At 45.8% G+C, this 22,094-nt stretch overlaps 1 protein-coding gene across 2 annotated transcripts in view; it reads left to right on the top strand.

The window, feature by feature from the left end:
* TAF4B (TATA-box binding protein associated factor 4b) overlaps positions 1–22,094 on the top strand; it is a 309,374-nt gene that overhangs the window by 250,798 nt on the left and 36,482 nt on the right. For both annotated transcript variants that reach the window (XM_078687389.1, XM_078687390.1), the window contains 2 exons: positions 480–536; positions 2,072–2,188. In XM_078687389.1, coding sequence (XP_078543515.1) covers positions 480–536; positions 2,072–2,188 — 174 coding nt within the window. The remainder of the gene's footprint in view (positions 1–479; positions 537–2,071; positions 2,189–22,094) is intronic.

The following is a 22,094-nucleotide window of genomic DNA, read 5'->3' as shown; positions in this document are numbered from 1 at the left end:
CATCTGTTACAAGCTACTAGAGGGCGGGTTATGACGAAACAACAAGACTTGAAATGTGATTACACTGAGCAGTTGACTTTGGGGCTCACACACACCCCTCCTCTAATGGGGCTTCCATCTGGCTGAAATCCTGTGGCGTCACTTTTCTTAACTTGCACTGTGTCAAGGTGTTCCTCTACTGCACAAAGAAAGGTCCTTTCTCCTCGCCACCAATTTAAGTACATGCTGCAGCCGTGATCAAGGTCACCGATCTGACTGACAGAGTTAGCATCATTTCCAGTCTAAGCTTCCTCCAGGCTACAGCTGAGGCTGCATGCCTAGATGAAAACAACATTTAAAAATGCCTGGATGGAGGCTTTTACCCCTCTAGCTAATGTTTTCCATCACAAAAGAAAATGGTTATTCATCAGATATGTAATGGACGCTTTGCTGTTTATACTCTAATAACTTCTTTTAAACCCGTCTTTTTTCTTTGATAGAGCCGTTCCAACAAAGAGGACCCCGAGCAGCTACGATTAAAGCAAAAAGCCAAAGAGGTAGGTCTTTCAAGTTGCAAGACGGTGCATCGTTTTTTTCCCCTTCTGTTTTTCGCTTTTTGCGTTTGAGGGAAGGTTGGCAGCAGTCTCCTGGCAATTAGGTCAGGGTTTGTTTTGCTGTTGCATACCATTTCGAGGGGCCTCTGGGAAGGACAAGAACTGCCACAGGCAAGGGCAGCACATCAAATGAGGTCAGTGAATTCTGAGCTTTTTTCCATCGTTTAGGCCTTTCTAGAAAGGGTGCTTAAATTCCGCAGTGTACTTTTAAGAATGCATTGCCGGATTTTAAAAAGGAGGGAAAAAACAAACCTGGAGATTTAGCATCTGGGACTGTACAATGGGCTATATTTTTCCAGGGTAATTGTTCGTTTTGTAAATCTGATACTGCTTAGAATGCTTTGGCTGGGAGGCGGTACTGGGATTTAGTTTTAAATGGAAAATGCCTCCGGCTTCTCATTTTCTGGGCCCAGCAGTTTTCTGTTCTGAGACGGAGCCCTTGTTTTGCACAGTTCATGTTTAGCCGGAGGGGTTTTAGTTTATAGCTTAGACTGGTTAAGCTTTCTCTCCCAGGGGCCTCTGCATAGCAACGGTAGAAATCAACAAATAAGTTCATTTATTTCTGCAGCCTTCCTTCAGTAGCCGACTTTTTACATTTCCCAATATCCATTTCCTGACTCCTCCAGCCCGAGAGGAAAAGACCTCCACTAATTGGAGCTTATTTTAATTGAGCCTTAATATCCGAGCTCGCTGGATTCGGGCCCCAGAGCTAGTGGTAAGAGAATGAAATGAAAGCACCTAAGGTTGCGGATGTGTGTGTGCCTCTGTGTGAAAATGTTCACTTGACCTACAGATTCTTTTCCCTGCTCACGTTTCTGATTAAGGGATCTGACAGTGGACGATAATAAAGACAATTGAGGTGCGAGACGTGTGATCTGAAGCCGAAGCAATGGTTTCTATAGTTACCAGCTTGATTGCATGTAATCCTCAAGATCTCTCAGCACCAAGACGAGCGATGTTGTGCGTGACCTCTTTCCACCTGTACCTCTGGAACCACCACATCTTAAAAGCCTTTTGTAGTAGCTGGAATGCAAAAGGCTCCCCTACTTTGCATTTATGAGGAAAGTCTGCACCAGAGGAGCTGGAATGGAATTCTGTGGGAACACAAAAAGGCGCGCCTTACTGGCTGCAGTTTTGATCTAATATGTACAGGAAGTTGGGGTGAGGATGGTCCAAGTGCATGCGTATGTAGAATGTGGGGTTTTACACTCTGGTGCATGTAAGTGTGGTTGTTGCCCATCATTAATGTTGCTGTTAAAGTTAAATATTAGAAGAAATAAAAATAACTAACTGAAGGGTTTGTTTAAAGAAAATGTATCCATTAAGTAGCAGAACTGAAAAGGTGTATGTGCCTAATCAAATGTCATTATCCAAAGGTTTTCCATATTATTTTTCTGCAAAATGTGTCCAGCGTGCAAGTTATCACCCCAGCCATTGTATTTAGTGGTGTTAAGCTCCTCTTCCTGTCTGTTCTTCAGATGCAGCAGATGGAACTGGCACAAATGCAGCAGAGGGAGGCTAATCTCACGGCGCTGGCCGCCATTGGCCCCAGAAGGAAACGGCCATTGGACTTCGGCCTTTCATCTCGGTTTGAGGTATTCCATTTAATGTTTATGTCGACAGTACCCATCTTTTTTGCCTGTTGGTCACATGCCCATTGTTCTGACTTTAAATGTGGACAACTCCTTTATTCTGAGATTTTCTGGGAGTGATTGTGACAGGTTTGCATTGAATGCCTTGGTTATCCACCCCTTCATACCCCCCCTTACCCTGCCATCATTTTCACCGCCGCACTACTTGCTAGAAATTTGAGAATCCTCTGAATGCCATCATGGCAAACGCTAAAAACCTCCATAAATTGTAAGGGGAGTAGGCCTGCCAGTTGCCCCATGAGATAAGCTCCTTATACTAGAATTTGAATCGCCCCAGAGGACAAGTCAAATATAAAGTACCAAAAAAAGATGAAGAGTCACCTATTGAAGGTGGAACTGGTTGAAGTGAAATTACTTTTTCAAAGCAGTTTATTTGGTTGATTGAGAATAGGCAGTGGGAAATGGCCACGGTGGCAATTGTACATTCAGTATTCACTTCAGGGTTGGCCTTTCAGGAAGAGTATTTAGGTACACTTTACATATCTCAGATACTTAGTGAAGTACGTTCTAAAATAAATACCATTGTTTGATCCTTTTTGTTTTGTTTTTTGGGTGTATGCCATATTTACAAGATAATTACTTCTTACAGTGCCAAACAGGAAATAAATGTGAAATGTATTATTTTTTTCCCCTTTTCTCCCATCTACCTTGTCAAATACTTATGAAATCACATACATTTGTTTCTCAAAACATTAATAAAATGCTCTTCTGAAAGCTGTTTTCTGCAAATCACCAGGCATCCCCGTCAGCAATTCTTTAAATAATTCTATCCTTATTGGAAGCATTTAATACCATTCTGAGTAAAACTATCTTTTTCGTCAGTATCCTATCGTGATCACGTGTGTCTTAGTTCATTGTCTTCTTCTGTTATCAACTTTGTTATATATGTTTCCGCTACTTTACTCTGTCTTTCAGCAAAATGCGCAGGCCTCCACCAGGAGGTTCTAAACAGCCTATTTCTTAAACCTTGGCCTGCCATAGCCTGTGTCCCTTTCCTAACATTGTTGGACTGTGGAATCAAGTCCCCAACCACTTGGGAAAGAGGAAGATCAAGAAGTCCAGAGTACAAAAATACATTCTTGTAGATTCTCATTCTCCTCGTTCTTGTTACTCCCTGTTTCATAACTAATATCCACGTTTACTCTTGCAGTGACGGACAGTAATTTTTGGAGGGAGGAGGCTGACTGAACACTCACTCACACACCCACCCCACACACACATCCGTTCACACACGCTCACACACATGCATCTATTCACACGCACATCACAACACTCCCTACCAAATATTCTTACATATAACCATGCACGCACCAGACATTAATTAAAACAAAAATTCACACTTACCTACAGCTCTGCCTCGGAAGTCCCAGGAGGGTTGGGACTGTTGCCTTCTTTCAGAGGCTGACCTAGGGAAGGCAGCAGTCCCTACTTGTCACAGAGTGGGATGGGGTCAATGGGAGTTACTGACCCCACCCCACTCTGTGACGAGGTGTCTCCGTATGACACTCAACTCTGGTCACTTCAGGTCTTAAATTTGAAGTGCCCAGGTCCGATGCAATCCGTGACGCTCCCCCTTGTCATGAGGGGGAGGGCCTCAAAGACCTTTGCTGAGCGGAGGTCACGCCTACCAGAGCTGTGACCTCCTTAGCCCAGCAAAGTTCAGCTCAGGCAGCCAGAAGCCTGCGCATTTAGAACATGTCTAGCTCCTGGCTGCCTGACCTGAAAATAAAGAGCGTTTGTCAGTTCAGCCTAACAGATACTCTTCTTGATAGGCAGAAGGTGAAAGGGCGTGGCCCATCAGCCCATATGGACGGACTGCAGCTGTCCTCTTCATAAAGATGCTGTCCTCCAGACTCAAATGGGGCAAAATATATTTTGGGTGTAAGGGTGGGATGGTTTATGATGCATGGTTGTAGTTGGGGCTTGTTTGCATGAAGAATACACTCCCATAGGACTCCCATTGTATTGTATTGTAATTGCATTTATATGGCGCTTACAACCCCTGACAAGGCATCAAAGCGCAATTTCGGCGAGCAGCACACTACTCCGGAACCCATAAAGGATTAGTGTTGAATTAGTATAGTGAAATATGTAAGTAATTTGAGTGGTGGATAGGTTAGTCAGTTATTTGGACTCAGAAGAATAACGGAGGATATAAGCGGGAAAAAAGGTTTGTATTTATATAGCACTTGTTACCCCTGATGGGGTGTTGAAGGGCTTTTTTGGCGTGTAGCACTCTACTTCGGAACCCATAAAGGATTAGTGGTGAATTAGTATAGTGAAATATGAAAGTAATTTGATTGGTGGATATTAAGCAGTTATTTGGAGTGAGGAGGATAGCGGAGGGATAGAAGAGTGAAAAAGGTTTCCATTTATATGGCATTTGTTACTTACCCCTGATGGGGTGTTGAAGTGCTTTTTGGCGAGTAGCACGCTACTCCTGAAGCCTTTAACCGCATGCGCGCTAGCGGTTTTCCCGCTGCACGCTGCGATTTGAAAAAAGCCGCGTTACATGACGAGCTCAGCTCGTCATCAGCGTGCGAGCGTCGTCGCCCATGACGAGCTGAGCTCGTCATCAGCGCGGAAGTGGTTAAAGGATTGGTGTTGCAAATTAGTATTGTGAAGTATGAAAGCAATTTGAGTGGTGAATGTTATTCAGTTATTTGGATAGAGAAGGGTAGTGGAGGGATGAAAGAGGGAAAGAGGTTTACATTTATATTTTGAGAATCATGAGATTTTTAAAGGCTAGTTAGTTTATTTTGCTCCAAGGCGAAAAAGGTCCATATTGCTTATTTCTGTATAATATTTGTTTCCTCCACATACATGCAGGAAGTCATTTTGTCTCTTTAACCATTTAGTGCATGTACTATTACAGCAAAAGGTAAGATGATATATTTTGGTTGTTTCACTCTACATTGTTTAAAGTAAACTGGCTGTGCCCATCGATTATCAAATCACACAGAGTTTTCAGTAGTCACAATTGTCATTCCAGTAGCTGTAGACATATATTCTTCTCCTATGTTCCCACTGCAGGTTTATTGCTGTAATGTTGGGCTAGTTAGTTTTTCATCAAATGTCTTATTTTTGTTCATTATCATATTTATTATTTCAAGAATAATTTCATATATATATTATTCACCAATTGCCTCCGCATCCTCGGTAAGTTTTGCTGAAATAACCAACGCGTTTCAAGGCAGTACGCCTCTTCATCAGGGGTTTCGCTTTATAAATGATGCAATGACATCTCCTTGTTCAATTTTGCTGCTTTATTCTGATAGGCTAAAGGCCCCCAGTGGGCTGCGCTAAGTACGCCTTCAAACACATTGTATGCTGGATTTTGCAGTCCAAAGCGAGTAATTAATTAATTTCCTTTTGTAAGTTCAAAGCGCTTTTGTAGTAATAATTTTAAATCCTTGAGTAGGATCCGACATGTCAGGGCAATGTTTTCTTACTTCTGGCACGCTGTGCTGAGAAATGGCTCGACGTTTGTCGATATCGAAAGTAGTTTGGTAAAGTTTGAATACGTTTTTACGCGTCGAAGTACTTGAAAAGTAGATTTTGAACCGGAGCGGAAAAGTTTCATCCGAACCCAGTGGCGGAAAAAAACAATCTAAGCATGGAGTCGATGCCCATGCGCACTATCGTCCAAGGGAGGAGTCACCTATCTCGTGACTATAAAAGACTTCTTCCAAGACAACAACAACATGCAATCATCCGAGCCCAACACCAGGCGGCGATCTAATGCCAAGTGTACAACTCTGCAGCTCTACATGCCAAGAACAGATGCATACTGGTAAGTAGCATTTTCTTTTCCAGACATGCATATTACTTAGATCAATAATACTCCAATTCATCTTGGCACATAAAACAATAAAAGTTCATCTTGTCTCAATAAATATATCCAACTTTATTCTTTAAAATTTGTATTAAATATGGTTGTAGTGTTTCCACCATATGTCAATCTAGCCTATAACAAGTAGACATCTCGTGTTAATCCGGCATTGAAATCGCACGACTATTTTATGTTGTTTTTGTATTAACGGAGTATAGCTTTAACTTGCACTATCAAATGGCCTAATTTGCAAAAAAAAGTAGCTGGTGCTTCATTATTTGTTCTTGCACCATACTTCCTAAAGATAGGACGAGGTATCCTTTTTGTCTCGTACAAAGAAGTATACAATCTAGGAAAAGATAGGTTACTTAATATTTCATTTTTAGATCCAAGAGACTGATGCACTCTGAGGCCAGCTTTTGGAAGATCCCTTATCCCTTCACAAAGGACTCTTCAACATCCTCAGTGACATAGTCCGCTGTCTCAAAGATGTCAGATCCTTAGTCAGTGACTTTGACTACAGATATGATTGATCATGAAAAATCGTTTGAAGATGACATTATGTCCTGCAACATCAAGCAGGAAAGCTTTTCTTTGCTGTCGCATCATGTGACTTGGCAAGAAAAATCCACAAATCTGTCACTAACTTTAGCCTTCATGCCTGCAACATTGAACTCTTTAGGAGACCCAGGAGAGTCTTTAGGGGCAGGCTTTCCTTTGATTCACAGTTGACACGCTGGTCTAATACAACCTGGATAATGCCATCAGGATTTGTTTACCAATTACTGACTTTATTAGGGGATCTGCAGATAGACCCCCAAAATGCAGATCAAACATTTTCAAGGCATTTACATACCTTAAAAGAATGTTTTTTTTATGCTTGCCATGTACCTATCCCATTTTATTTTCCAGGAGAACTTGAGATCTAAGTATTTGTAGTCGCTAGCCTGCTGTGGGGTTATTTTGTTGAAGAACCAAGTGCGTTTCTTTGGACAGCTAGAAAAAATCAATTTCTCGTTTTTTTCCAACATCTATTGTTAGCAAGTTTACCTTCCAATAGGAATGGAGAACTAGGAGGTTGTGCTGCAACCCTATGGGAGTATAATGCATTAAGACTAAATTGTCTGTCGGCGCCGTCCTGCGCATGAAGAACAACCACCGGCGGGAGATCCTTCGCCCACCTTGCCGCCAAGACATCGAACACTCTCCCACTGAGCCTACGACAGACCCAAGACCTGCTGACTTTCAGGAGGATACTAAAGACCTGGCTGTTCGATCAGTAGCGCCCCCACCCCTCCCCCCAGCGCCTTGAGACCCTCGCGGGTATGTAGTGCGCTCAACAAATGACTGATTGATTGATTGTGTGTGGGCTGCTCCTATTTTGGGGGAAAGGAGTTGGTGTTGCCAGCAGGTAAGAAAGGAAGACTAAAGAGCAGGGAGCCTAAAACACCCCGTGTCTTAGTCTATTATCAGCTGGAATGTTGTTTGAATACCTGACCCTTTCAAATCTACCTGGTTCCAGTTGTTATCATGCAGTTGTTGCATCATAAACTACAAATCGTTTGTGACATTCCATCTAGCCAATTTTCCTATAATAGGTCATGGTTAACCTAGTCAAACGCTGCCTGGAAGTTAACAAAACACCAACAAAGTTTGCCTACACTAATTGTTGCCCTCCTAGCAACACCCCAGAGTGCACAACATTGGTCAATCGTAGAGTATTGTGGTCTGAAACCTCCCCCTTCTTTGGGGATTATGTCCGACCCAAATGCCTAAGCCTCAATGTAGATTAAAAGGGTTTGAAAGTACATTTTAGATGCGACCTCGAACAACAAGTTTTAGCCGATAATTGGCTGAATTACTACAGGAGCCTTGTTATGGGCTGACTAGACAGTGCAGCTGCCACCAGACAATTTTGATTATTCAGAAAAACAACGATCCTGAACTTATACAGATAAGATTCAATTGCAATAAACATAGGCTTAAATAAGAACTATGTATATTCAATCCAATGTCCAGCCGGACAGAGGATTTTTTATTTTTGGAATAAAGCCAAGATAAGTATATAAATAAGACACAACACAGATATACAACTGGGCACAAGCCTGTACCAAGTACAGGAGAAGTGAAAACAATACAAGGGGAAAATGACAGGCAAACAGAGTGGAGCAAACGGAGGCTTACAAAACAATGCAAACTTGTGTAAGCTCATCCAAACAGTAACTGCAAAGCATAATATACAAGAGAAAATTGCAGTACTGTTAACACAGTCGACGTTACGTTTCGATCCCTATCTCCAAAAATAAACTGGGATCATCTTCAGGACTACATTAATTACTATTGCCTGAGTATTTTAAAAGGCCTGTGGGAATAAACAGGAAAGGGGGAAGGGGGAGGGGAAAAAAACCATTTTAACTCAGGGATAATTCATGTTTTAAAAACACAAAAGCATGTCAAACACATTTAGGGTGATTTTTGATTCTGTGACTAGGTGCTCACGCGCCGTCGGTTCCCGTGAGAGCGAAGTAACAACAGTGCCCGCCGGTCTAGGTGCATAATATGTTGGCCGGACCGTGCGTGGAGTGGCTACTGGCAGGAGCATTGGCGTAATTAATTTTGGCATCCTAGACAGTGTATAAAGTGTCTATGTGGAAAAGGGCTAATGGTGAAGTGCCGGGAAGGGTGGGTTTTAGGCGGTGAGCGCTAGACCGGTGACTATTGTGCCGTTTTGAGTGAGGCACTGTGATAGGTGAGTTAGCACGGCGGGTTTGAAGTGGTGGCTGGGGAATGTAGGCAGGGATGGCTTCTGACCTGCTCGCGTGTGGAGAGTGAGTCAAATCGAATGGCCTCGTAGTGGGTCAGATACACCTAAGGGCAAAGAAAACTAGATTAGGTGTTTTTGAAGAGACTCGAGGGACTCTCACTGATCGGAGGCTTATTTACCGGGCGTAGGGATTACCTGGTAATGTACATAGAAAACCTCTTTTGGGCTTCTGTGAAGATAAGGCAGCACGGCAGGACGTCTGTAGATCGTTCCTGTCACTGGTTAAGTGTCCTGCGGAGAGGAAACATGCTTAATTGCATGTTGGTCTTTCTACATATAAAACTATCGAGCCAACGGGCGAGGCGATTTAACTATTAGTATAGCGGAATGCCCCGTATATTATTATTATTATTATTATTATTATTATTTAGGGTTTTGTAGAGCGCGTAGTAACCCGTAAGCATCCCAGCGCTGGACCTGGACATTCGAGAGGTAGGGTAGCAGAGGAGATCAGAGGGATCAGGGGAAGAGGTGCGTTTTTCAGTGATTTTTCTGAATAGGAGGTGATTTGATTCCATCCTAAGTTTACGGGGAAGGGAATTCCAGAGGTTCGCCGTGTTCACAGAAAAACGCCGTCCCCCAGTACGGGCCTTTTTTACTCTGTGAATTGTAATTAGGTGTTCGTGATCCGAGCGGAGTGATCTGGTGGATTTGTACGGGGTGATGAAGTTTTTGAGAATGGGGGGGCCTTTGTTATGTAAGAGTTTATGGGCCAGGCAGAGAGCCTTGAACATAACTTTCTCTAACTGGCAGCCAGTGAAGTTGCTTTAAGGCTGGTTTTGCCGATAATCTGGCCGGGGTGTTAGTGAGAAGCCGGGCGGCGGCATTCTGGATTCTCTGCAAATTATTGAAGGTGGCTTCGGGGGCTCCCAGATAGATGGCATTGCTGTAATCCAGCCTAGATAGAATGAGGCCTTGGATAAGCAATTTCCGGGAGATGAGCGGGAGCAGGGGGAGGATTTTCCTGACTGACCTGAGAAGCCCAAAGCAAATGCCCGCAGTTTTTTTTGCCTGGGTTTTAAAGGACAGGTCTTTCTCAAGCCAGATTCCCAGGCTCTTGACCTCAGTTTTGGGGACAGGGGGTTCGCCTAGGCATGAGGGCCAGATGTTAGGGGGTAGGGAGAGCCCTTTTTGTCCAAGGAGCAGGATTTCGGTCTTTGACCCGTTGAGTTTCAACGCTGTTGTTCATCCACCCATGAATTTCAGAAAGGCAGCTGTGGAGGTTAGATGGTGCTTGGTTGGGATGGGAAAGGGTCACCACCAGCTGGGTGTCATCAGCATAATTGATGCTTTTCACTCCAAACGGGGTGACCACCTCCTCCAGTGGGGACATGTAGACATTAAATAACGTCGGGCTCAGCGACGAGCCCTGCGGCACCCCGCACTGGAGGGGAACAGCTGGGGAGTGGATGTCGTTCTCCCAGACCTGGAAGGAACGGTGGGTAAGGAATGACGCGAGCCACGCCAGGGCGATTCCCTCCACTCCGATGTCTCTGAGACGTCGGATTAGGACCCGGTGGTTGACAGTGTCGAACGCCGCACTGAGGTCCAGGAGGATCACTGCCACTGATCCTCCTGTGTCCAGAATGCATCTGGCCTCCTCCACTGCCGCCAGTAGAGCGGTGTCCGTGCCCTGACCTGGGCGGAATCCGGTCTGTGAGCTCCTGAGTATGTTGTTGGACTCTAAAAATAGGGAGAGCTTTTTGTTCACTAATTTTTCAGTGATTTTACTAATCACCGGGAGGAGGGAAATTGGCCTGTAATTGGCTAAGTCCTGCGGGTCTAATGCCGGTTTTTTAAGGAGAGCCTTCACTACAGCCGCTTTCCAGCTGGGAGGGACCTTACCCTGAAGTAATGAGGAATTGATGAGGTCAGTTAACGGCGGGACAATGATGGGGGCCACTTTTTTCAGGAAGCGTATGGGTACTGGATCGCTAGGAGAGCCACTTTTGATTGTGGCGAGCATTGCTGTGACCTCTTCAGTGGTTACTGGGCCGAAGGTGTCAAGGAGGGGAGCGGGGGTATATGGATAGGGGATAGTGGAGGGGGGAGGTTTAAAGCGGTCACCACCTATGACACTGGTGTCAATTAGGGGTAGGGAGGCGAGAATTTTCTGAATTTTCTCGTCGAAAAATGTTGCCAGTTTGTTGCATTTGTCCCCCGCGATGTTAGAATGGGGGGATTTCTCTGGTGGGTCCGGGACTTTGAGAAGTTCTTTTAAGATCATAAAAGTTTCCCTGGCGGAACAGGAGGAGTTTTTTATTCTTTCCTCATAGAATAGACTTTTGGTGTTGCGAAGCGCGATTTTGTAATTTCTTATGGATGCCCGAAAGGCGGCTTTCTTGCCTGCGAGTTTGTCCTTCCTCCATGCGCGTTCAGTCCTTTTACATTCCCTCCGTAGGGCGTTAAGTTCAGGGGTGTACCATGGGGATGGGTTTACTCTCTTGGCTCGTTTAAGGGTACTAGCTATGGGTAGTAGGCTATCCAAAGAATCGGTGAGCCAGGAAATAAATTCAATATCAGCGGTTGCGGGGTCAAGGGCAGGGGGAGGGGGGGATTCCCTGAGCTTAGAGGCCCATTCCTCAGGCACAAGTTTGTGCCAGCGTCTGTTAATGACCCGGGTTTTGGGCCGTTGGGGTGGCGGGACCTCGAGATGCCAATCGATAGGGATCAGGAAGTGGTCTGTCCAAGGGAGAGGGAGGGGAGTGCGGGATTTGGAGTTATGGATATTGGTGAAGATGGGGTCTAGAAGGTGGCCTTTGTCGTGGGTAGCCTGTAAATTCATTAATCGTAGGCCGACGGAGGAGAAATCCAGCAGCAGATCGGCTGCCGTTGTGTCCTTGGGATCTAAAAAGTGGAGATTGAGATCTCCAAGGAGTAAAAAAATCAAAGATGTCGTTGCCATAAGGGTAACAGAGTCAATGAGGGAGCTGGGGAACTTGGCTGGTGCACCAGGAGGGCGGTAAAGCAGAAGACCGGAAAGAGAGGTTACTGGTGAGATCTGTAAAGCGAAATGGCAGCTTTCGCAATCTTCGATATTGCCATTGTCAATTCTGCAGGCAAGGTGCTCTCTGTAGATTATAGCCAGGCTGCCTCCTCTGCCGAGGGGTCTGTTCAGGGAGCAGATTTGGTAGCCAGATGGTAAGGCATTGACGATATCGGAGTCAGTGTTAGGCGTGAGCCACGTTTCCGTGAGAAACAGAATGTCAATGGCAAGGTCTCGGATAAGGAGGTTTATCTCGTGGGCATGTTTGACGAGGGACCTACAGTTAAGAAGGCCGAGTTGAAGGCCGTGACATTCTGCCTCAGCGCAGGCCGGATTGCAGAGGTCACAGTTGCTATAGGGGTTTTCTCCTGTATAGATGTATTTACAATTAGAGTGTTTTAGGGGTTTTAATCTGACTAGCCTGTCTTTGGTGTAGGTTAGTTGGCACTTCGGAGATTTGGGCATAGTGGCAGGGCCTAGGGCCGGCCGGGCCCGGACGAGCCTAGACGGGCTTGCCTTAGGCGCGCCCGCTGCGCCCGTCCGCTGCGCTTCCGGGGGAAACACATTTTTATAGGGAGTGGTCAGGGCGTGGCCTCGGGTGAATGGGCGTGGCCTGTGAGGCCCGGTGATGGCGCCGAGAAATGATTCCCTCGCCCCGCAGGCAGCGTTTACCTCGGCTGCGCGGGGGACGCTGAGAGAGAAAGAGCGCCCAAAAGTGCAAGGAGCAGGTAGGCAATGCAGTCAAAACAATTTAAAAGTTGCAAGAAATATATTTTTTAAAAAGCAAGCTATACACAAAATGCTATGCTCCCGGCTGTGACTCAGGAGTGTTAGGTCTAAAGCTCGGGCTTGTAGTCAGCCCTGTTTTAAAAGGCGGGGGGGGGGGCGTGGCCTCGGGTGAATGGGCGTGGCCTGTGAGGCCCGGTGATGGCGCCGAGAAATAATTCCCTCGCCCCGCAGGCAGCGTTTACCTCGGCTGCGCAGGGGACGCTGAGAGAGAAAGAGCGCCCAAAAGTGCAAGGAGCAGGTAGGCAATGCAGTCAAAACAATTTAAAAGTTGCAAGAAATATATTTTTTAAAAAGCAAGCTATACGCAAAATGCTATGCTCCCGGCTGTGCCTCAGGAGTGTTAGGTCTAAAGCTCGGGCTCGTAGTCAGCCCCGTTTTAAAAGGCGGAGGGGCGTGGCCTCGGGTGAATGGGCGTGGCCTGTGAGGCCCGGTGATGGCACCGAGAAATGATTCCCTCGCCCCGCAGGCAGCGTTTACCTCGGCTGCGCGGGGGACGCTGAGAGAGAAAGAGCGCCCAAAAGTGCAAGGAGCAGGTAGGCAATGCAGTCAATTACAAGATTACAAGCCTGGGCGGCAAGTGGCACGAGTCGGCTGCGGGTTGTTGCAGTCCGGTTGGTGGTTGATCCTACGGGGGGAAAAATTGAAAGGGATCAAGTCCAAAGTAATGCCTTAGACGGATGTGCAAGGGTAGTAGGTGGTGATCAAGGGCGAACATACCTCAATGGGAAGTCAGGGTCGGGCTGCGAGGAGTCCCGTCCGGTTTAGCAAGATTGCTGTTTGACAGAGGCTCGATAGAGGGGCAGCGTATATCACGGGCATTGTGAGTGGAAACAAACGGTGGACTACCACCGGATGTCTATCGGTCACCAGAACCGTGGGCGGCATTTTTGAATGGTGTGCAGGTGAAAAATTATTAAAGAACGGCGGACATAGTGCAGTGAGTGAATCAAGTGCTCAGAGTGACATTTTGACATCAGAAAAAACTTTACCAAGGACAGTTCAGTTGACAAATCGGGATTACGGTTAAGGTCCAAGGAGGGACATAAACTGTCAGTGTATTTTTCAGCGAGTTTCTAAAACCATCTTCCATTATATGCATTTCATAAGAGATTAGTCCAATCCTCTGAACGGTTGAGTCCATTCTGTATGGAATTGAATTGGATGATGGATTTTAGTTCCTCTTTATTTAGCAATTGTCCCATATTACCGCCTCTCGGAGGTAATTTCAGTACTTTCAACACTGTCCACTTTAGTTCATCCTCGGTGTGTTTGTATGTAGAATAGTGCTCAACCAGAGGGGCGTTCAAGGATCCACATCGAATGCGACTCCTATGCTGTCCAATTCGAGTCTTGACCTTTTGGGTTGTTTGCCCTATGTATACTTTCAAACACGGGCATTGGATCAGATAAATCACGTTTGGTGTGTTACAATTTGAGAATGCATGGCTATACACAGTAATGTTACTGAATGTGAAACTTTTGCCTTCTATAGTCAAATCACAGTTGTTGCAACCCCCACATTTTGAATGACCAACAATGGGGGACAGACCCCATACAGTATCAAGAGTAGAGGCGGAAGGTATGTATGGTAGGGCCGCCCTTACAAGATGGTCTTTTAGATTTTTACTCTTTTTGAAGGCAAAAAGGGGTTTATCAATGTTTAGGGCACCAGAGTTAATGATCGGCCATTGTTTCAATATAGTTTTCCTCAACTCATGTGAGATGGGTGAGAAGGTAGTCACGCATGCAATGCACTTCAATTCCTTTTTGGGTTTCGGGGTGAGCAAAACTTCCCTGGGGCAGTACCATGCTCTCTTGGAGGCGGTTTTAATGATTTTTTTGGGGTAGCCACGTTCTTTGAGTTTGGATGCCAGAACTGCTGCTTCCTGGAAATAATCATTCTTGCATGAGCAATTACACCTGATCCTTAAAAATTGGGAATATGGCAAGGAATCCCTTAAGACCCTGGGATGATTGCTACTGTAAGACAAAAGTGTGTTTTTCTCAGTAGGTTTGCGGTAGACGTGTGAGGAGGTGCCCTTCACTGTGAAAGATGGTAAGATCCAGGAATGCAATAGAATCATTGTCCGTGGTAATAGTGAATGACAGCCCTAGACAATTATTATCCATTCAGTGGAGGAATTGGCGCAGGCAATCGACATCTTGTTTCCAAATGATGAAAATGTCGGTGATATACCTGCGCCAAAAACCTATCCCTGTGAAGAAAGGGTTGGATGGAGTAAGGATGACATTGGTCTCTAACTGGTCCATGAAAAGTACAGCCAAGTTTGGAGCAAAAATTGCTCCCATGGACGTTCCTTTGATTTGTTCAAAGAAGTTGTTGTTGAACATAAAAAAGTTCCTTGTCAGGCATACTTCCAGGAGTTGCAAGATGAATGTACTTGGAACTGAGTGCGGACGGGGACGTGATTCCAAAATTTTTTGAATGACTAGTAGTGCAGATGTCTGGGGTATGTTTGTGTAGAGAGACTCTACGTCCATAGTCACTAGAGTCTCTTCTGTTGGATCAAAGGGATGGTGCTCAATCATGTTAATCATGTTCATAGAGTCTCTAACATAACATTGGGTTTCTGGGACGAATTCCTTAATGAAGTAGTCAACATATGAGCCAAGCGGTTCGAGGATTGACCCACATGCTGAGACTATAGGTCTCCCTGGTAGACCGGCAGGCACTGTTGTTACTTCGCTCTCACGGGAACCGACGGCGCGTGAGCATCTAGTCACAGAATCAACAAGCATTTACAATGCAATGGTCTCGGCAATATTATAGGTAGAGCTATTGGTATTGCTCATTATTTTTTTATCTTTTTTGTATCCCTAAATAAATGGCATTGTCATTTGTATTGGCATTAGCTTTGTTTTTTGCATATGTGATAACTATTGCATTAGCAGAGAGAGAGTGAGGTAGTGAGATAGAGAGAGCGAGTGAGGTATTGAAATAGAGCGAGAGTGAGGTAGTGGAGACAGTGGGGTAGATAAAGAGTGAGGTAGTGAGGGAGAGGGATGTTGTGAGGTAGTGAGATATAAGCATAGAGTGATAGAGTGATGTAGTGAGATAGAGAAAGAGGTCGTAAAAGAGAGTGAAAGTGAGTTAGTGAGACAGAAAGAGTGAGGTAGTGAGATAGAGTGATTGAGGTAGTGAGAAAGAGAGTGAAGTTGTGAGGTTGTGAGCTAGAGAGTGAGGTAGTGAGAGAGTGAGGTAGTGATGTTTTGAGAGAGAGAAATTGTGAGATAGTGAGGTAGTGAGATAGAGTGGAGTAGTGAGGTAGAGAGTTATGTAGTGCGAGATAGGTAGATAGAGAGTGAGGTAGTGAGAGACAGAGAAAGTGAGGTAGTGAAAGAGTGAGGTAGAGGGATGTTCTGAGGTAGTGAGATACAAACAGGGAGTGAGTTTGTGAGGTAGTGAGATAGAGAGAGTGAGGTAGTGAAAGAGAGTGAAAGTGACAGTGAGATAGAGATAGAGAGAGTGAGGTAGTGAGAGAGTGAGGTAGATAGAGTGAGGTAGTGAGACAGAGTGAGGTAGTGAAAGAGTCAGTTAGTGATGGAGAGTGATTTTTGGTGGTAGTGAGATAGAAACAATGAGTGATGTTGTGACGTAGTGAGATAGAGAAGGATTGAGGTAGTGTAAGAGAGAGTGAAAGTGACTTAGTGAGGTAGAAAGAGAGAGTTAGTGAGATAGAGAGTGACGTAGTGAGTTGGAGAGAGAGAGTGAACTTGTGAGCTAGTGAGATAAATGTAAATGTAGTTGAGCTTATATAGCGCACAGCTACCCGCAGTGGGATTCCCGGCGCTTGCTTAGGGAACCCTTCCTGGTATTCCCCTGTGAGATAGCAGGGTATCCACAAGGTGAAAGTCAGGCATCCCGCCACGAGGGGCCGTTGTGGAGATTAAGCAAGCTATTGCCCAGAGTCGCAGAGTGTGAACCCGTGAGTCGAGGAGGCACCGGGGCGAGAATTATCGAGTCTGTGGAATTTTTAGCCCAAGACCCGCCGAGGCGGGAATTGAACCCTGGTCCAGGACCGATCTCAGCTTCCGGGTCTGCTGCCTCTAACCCCTGAGCCACACTTCTCCGATAGAGAGTGAGTCAGCGAGAGAGTGTTGTAGTTATTTTTTGAGTGAGTGACTTGTGTTACAGTTAGGTAGTGAGAGTGATATCGAAATAGATAGAGTGATGTTATGGAGAGAGTTAGTGAGAGAGAGTGAGATAGTGTTATAGATATAATTTGAGTAGTGATGTAGTTATTTTTGTTTTGTGGGAGAGTGAAGTAGATATAGAGTGAGGTAGTGAGAGATAGAGAGTGAGGTAGTGAAAGAATGAGGTAGTGAGGGTGAGAGTTGTTGTGCTGTATTGAGATAGAAACAGAGCGATGTTGTGAAGTAGCTAGCTAGAGAGAGAGTGAGGTAGTGTATGAGAGAGTGAAAGTGAGTTAGTGTATTAGAGAGAGAGTGCGGTAGTGAGATTGAGATAGAGAGAGAGTGAAGTAGTGAGTTAGAGAGAGAGTGAAGTTGTGTGGTAGTGAGAGTGATGTAGTGAATTTTAGAGAGAGTGTGTCGTGATATAGTGAGAGAGATAGTGAGATAGAAATAGAGTGAGGTAGTATATAGAGAGAGTGTGAGGTAGTGAGATAGAGAGAGTGAAGCAGTGAGTTAGAGAGAGAGAGTGAAGTTGTAGGTAGTGAGAGTGTTGTAGTGAATTTTTGAGAGTGTGTCGTGATATAGTGAGGCAGTGAGCGTGAGATAGTGAGATAGTAATAGATAGAGTGAGGTAGTGATGTAGAGAGTGAGGTAGTGATGTAGAGAGTGAGGTAGTGATGTAGAGAGAGTGAGGTAGTGATGTAGAGAGAGTGAGGTAGTGAGATAGAGAGAGTGAAGTTGTGAAGTAGTGTGTTCGAGAGATAGTTACTGTGGTAGAGATATTGTGATGCTGTGAGAAAGAGAGTTGAGTAGTGAGGTAGAGATTGAGGTAGAGAGAGAGTGAATGAGAGATAGTGTAGTAGTGTGAGAGATAGTGAGAGAGATAGTGAGTTAGTGAAAGAGAGAGTGAGGTAGTGAGAGAGAGTGAGGTAGTGAGAGAGAGTTCGAAGGGACGGTATAGTGGAGCTGAGGAGAGAGTGAAGGGATGGTGCAGTGAGAGGCTGAGGAGAGTGCAGCAGTGAAGGGACGGTGCAGTGGGGATGAGGAGTGAGTGCAGCAGCGAAGTGACGGTGCAGTGAGAGGCTGAGGTGAGTGCAGCAGTGAAGGGACGGTGCAAGGAGAGGCTAAGGAGAGAGTGCAGCAATAAAGGGCCGGTGCAGGGAGAGGCTGAGGAGAGAGTGCATCAGTGAAGGGATGGTGCAGGGAGAGGCTGAGGAGAGAGTGCAGCAGTGAAGGGATAGTACCGTGAGAGGCTGAGAGAGAGTGCAGCAGTGAGTGATGGTGCAGTGGAGGAGTGAGGGCTGCAGCGTGGATGGGGGCTGAGCAGAGAGTACAGCAGTGAAGCGATGGCGCAGGGAGAGGCTGAGGAGAGAGTGCTGCAGTGAAGGGATGGTGCAGTGATAGGTTGAGGAGAGTGCATCAGTGAAGGGATGGTGCAGTGAGAGGCTGAGGAAAGTGCAGCAGTGAAGGGACGATGCAATGGGGGGCTGAACAGCGTGCATCAGTGAAGGGACGGTGCAGGGAGAGGCTGAGGAGAGTGCAGCAGTGAAGGGACGATGCAATGGGGGGCTGAGCAGAGAGTGCATCAGTGAAGGGACGGTGCAGGGAGAGGCTGAGAGAGAGTGCAGCAGTGAGTGATGGTGCAGTGGAGGAGTGAGGGCTGCAGCGTGGATGGGGGCTGAGCAGAGAGTATAGCAGTGAAGCGATGGTGCAGTGGGAGGTTGAGGAGAGTGCAGCAGTGAAGGGACGATGCAATGGGGGGCTGAACAGAGAGTGCATCAGTGAAGGGATGGTGCAGGGAGAGACTAGTGAGATAGAGAAGGATTGAGGTAGTGTAAGAGAGGGAAAGTGACTTAGTGAGATAGAAAGAGAGAGAGTGAGTTAGTGAGATAGAGAGTGACGTAGTGAGTTGGAGAGAGAGAGTGAACTTGTGAGCTAGTGAGATAGAGAGTGAGTCAGCGAGAGAGTTGTAGTTCTTTTTTGAGTGAGTGACTTGTGTTATAGTTAGGTAGTGAGAGTGATATCGAAATAGATAGTGATGTTATGGAGAGAGTTAGAGAGAGAGAGTGAGATAGTGTTATAGATATAATTTGAGTAGTGATGTAGTTATTTTTGTTTTGTGGGAGAGTGAAGTAGATATAGAGTGAGGTAGTGAGAGATAGAGAGAGTGAGGTAGTGAAAGAATGAGGTAGTGAGGGTGAGAGTTGTTGTACTGTATTGAGATAAAAACAGAGCAATGTTGTGAAGTAGTGAGCTAGAGAGAGTGAGGTAGTGTATGAGAGAGTGAAAGTGAGTTAGTGTATTTGAGAGAGAGAGAGTGCGGTAGTGAGATAGAGAGAGAGTGAAGTAGTGAGTTAAGAGTGAAGTTGTGTGGTAGTGTGCGAGTGATGTAGTGAACTTTAGAGAGAGTGTGTCGTGATATAGTGAGAGAGAAATAGTGAGGTAGTATATAGAGAGAGTGTGAGGTAGTGAGATGGAGAGAGTGAAGTTGTGAGGTAGTGAGAGTGTTGTAGTGAATTTTTGAGAGAGTGTCATGATATAGTGAGGCAGTGAGAGTGAGATAGTAATAGATAGAGTGAGGTAGTGATGTAGAGAGTGAGGTAGTGAGATAGAGAGAGTGAAGTTGTGAAGTAGTGTGTTAAAGAGATAGTTACTGTGGTAGTGATATTGTGATGCTGTGAGAAAGAGAGAGTTGAGTAGTGAGGTAGAGATTGAGGTAGAGAGAGAGTGAATGAGAGATAATGTAGTAGTGTGAGAGGTAGTGAGAGAGATAGTGAGTTAATGAAAGAGAGAGTGAGGTAGTGAAAGAGAGAGAGTGAGGTAGTGAGAGAGAGAGTGAGGTAGTGAGAGAGAGAGTTCGAAGAGACGGTATAGTGGCGCTGAGGAGAGAGTGAACGGATGGTGCAGTGAGAGGCTGAGGAGAGTGCAGCAGTGAAGGGACGGTTCAGTGGGAATGAGGAGTGAGTGCAGCAGTGAAGTGACGGTGCAGTGAGAGGCTGAGGAGAGTGCAGCAGTGAAGGGACGGTGCAAGGAGAGGCTAAGGAGAGAGTGCATCAGTGAAGGGCCGGTGCAGGGAGAGGCTGAGGAGAGAGTGCATCAGTGAAGGGATGGTGCAGGGAGAGGCTGAGGAGAGAGTGCAGCAGTGAAGGGATGGTGCAGTGAGAGACTGAGGAGAGTGCACCAGTGAAGGGACAGTACAGGGAGAGGCTGAGGAGAGTGCAGCAGTGAAGGGACGATGCAATGGGGGGCTGAGCGGAGAGTGCATGAGTGAAGGGACAGTGCAGGGAGAGGCTGAGGAGGGTGCAGCAGTGAAGGGACGATGCAATGGGAGGCTGAGCAGAGAGTGCATCAGTGAATGGACGGTGCAGGGAGAGGCTGAGCAGAGAGTGCAGCATTGAAGGGAGGGTGCAGAGTGCAACAGTGAAGGGACGGTATAGTGGAGCTGAGGAGAGAGTGAAGGGATGGTGCAGTGAGAGGCTTAGGAGAGTGCATCAGTGAAGGGACGGTACCGTAAGAGACTGAGGAGAGAGTGCAGCAGTGAGTGATGGTGCAGTAGAGGAGTGAGGGCTGCAGCCTGGATGGGGGGGCTGAGCAGAGAGTGCAGCAGTGAAGCGATGGCGCAGGGAGAGGCTGAGGAGAGAGTGCTGCAGTGAAGGGATGGTGCAGTGATAGGTTGAGGAGAGTGCATCAGTGAAGGGATGGTGCAGTGAGAGGCTGAGGAGAGTGCAGCAGTGAAGGGACGATGCAATGGGGGGCTGAGCAGAGAGTGCATCAGTGAAGGGACGGTGCAGGGAGAGGCTGAGGAGAGAGTGCAGCAGTGAAAGGATGGTGCAGTGAGAGACTAAGGAGAGTGCAACAGTGAAGAGACGGTATAGTGGAGCTGAGGAGAGAGTGAAGGGATGGTGCAGTAAGAGGCTGAGGAGAGTGCATCGGTGAAGCAATGGTACCGTGAGAGGCTGAGGAGAGAGTGCAGCAGTGAGTGATGGTGCAGTGGAGGAGTGAGGGCTGCAGCCTGGATGGGGGGGGCTGAGCAGAGAGTGGAGCAGTGAAGCGAAGGCGCAGGGAGAGGCTGAGGAGAGAGTGCAGCAGTAAAAGGACAGTGCAGTGTAAAAATAAAAATATGCCTTACCTCTAACATAAACTAAAATCAACATACATACCTGTCTGAACAACTCCGTGCACAGCGGTGCACATGGCTGAAGGGAATCACCACGGGCCATGTTGAACCTAGAAAAGAGAGAATAAACATAAGATTAGGAAAAAAAACCAAAATGGCTTACCTCTGAACGAAAACAACAACATACATACCCGTCTAAAGAACTTGAAATATAAAACAATTTACCCTGACCTGTAGTTCGCAGCACAGACGATGAAGTCTAGAGTCAACTAAAGATATCGCTACATGGAATTGAAATGTAAAATGTGCACACACAGTCATATTAAATGCAAAACATTACTATCTCCTAAACACTTTTGTCCTGAGGAATCAATTAAAAAAAACAGCTAAACAATATCTATATATCTTAAAGAAACAAATAGCAATTATATACTACCGATAAAATACAATGTCTAAAAAAAATACGCCATATGGCATTGTCATTTGTATTGGCATTAGCTTTGTTTTTTGCATATGTGATACCTATTGCATTAGCAGAGAGAGTGTGAGGTAGTGAGATAGAGAGAGCGAGTGAAGTATTGAAATAGAGAGACAGTGAGGTAGTGAGAGAGAGTGAGGTAGATAGAGACTGAGGTAGTAAAGAGTGAGGTAGTGAGGGAGAGGGATGTTGTGAGGTAGTGAGATAGAGAAAGAGAGTGAAAGTGAGTTAGTGAGATAGAAAGAGTGAGGTAGTGAGATAGTGATTGAGGTAGTGAGTTAGAGAAAGAGAGTGAAGTTGTGAGGTTGTGAGCTAGAGAGTGAGGTAGTGAGAGAGTGAGGTAGTGATGTTTTGAGAGAGAGAAGTTGTGAGGTAGTGAGAGAGTGGAGTAGTGAGGTAGAGAGTTATGTAGTGAGAGTGAGGTAGATAGAGAGTGAGGTAGTGAAAGAGTGAGGGAGAGGGATGTTGTGAGGTAGTGAGATATAAACAGAGAATTGTTTTTATCATAAATAAATGGCATTGTCATTTACATTGCCAATAGCTTAATCGTTCAATAATGGCATTGTCATTTACAATGCCAATAGCTTAATCGCTCGCATATGCATGACCTATTGCATTTACACCCACACAAAGCCACACACACAAAGCCACCCACACACACACACAGA

This window comes from Lissotriton helveticus, chromosome 4_1, assembly GCF_964261635.1.
Source record: "Lissotriton helveticus chromosome 4_1, aLisHel1.1, whole genome shotgun sequence".
Classification (NCBI taxonomy): Eukaryota; Metazoa; Chordata; class Amphibia; order Caudata; family Salamandridae; genus Lissotriton; species Lissotriton helveticus.
Note: the sequence above shows the minus strand (reverse complement) of the source record. Positions and strands in the feature narration are given on the sequence as shown.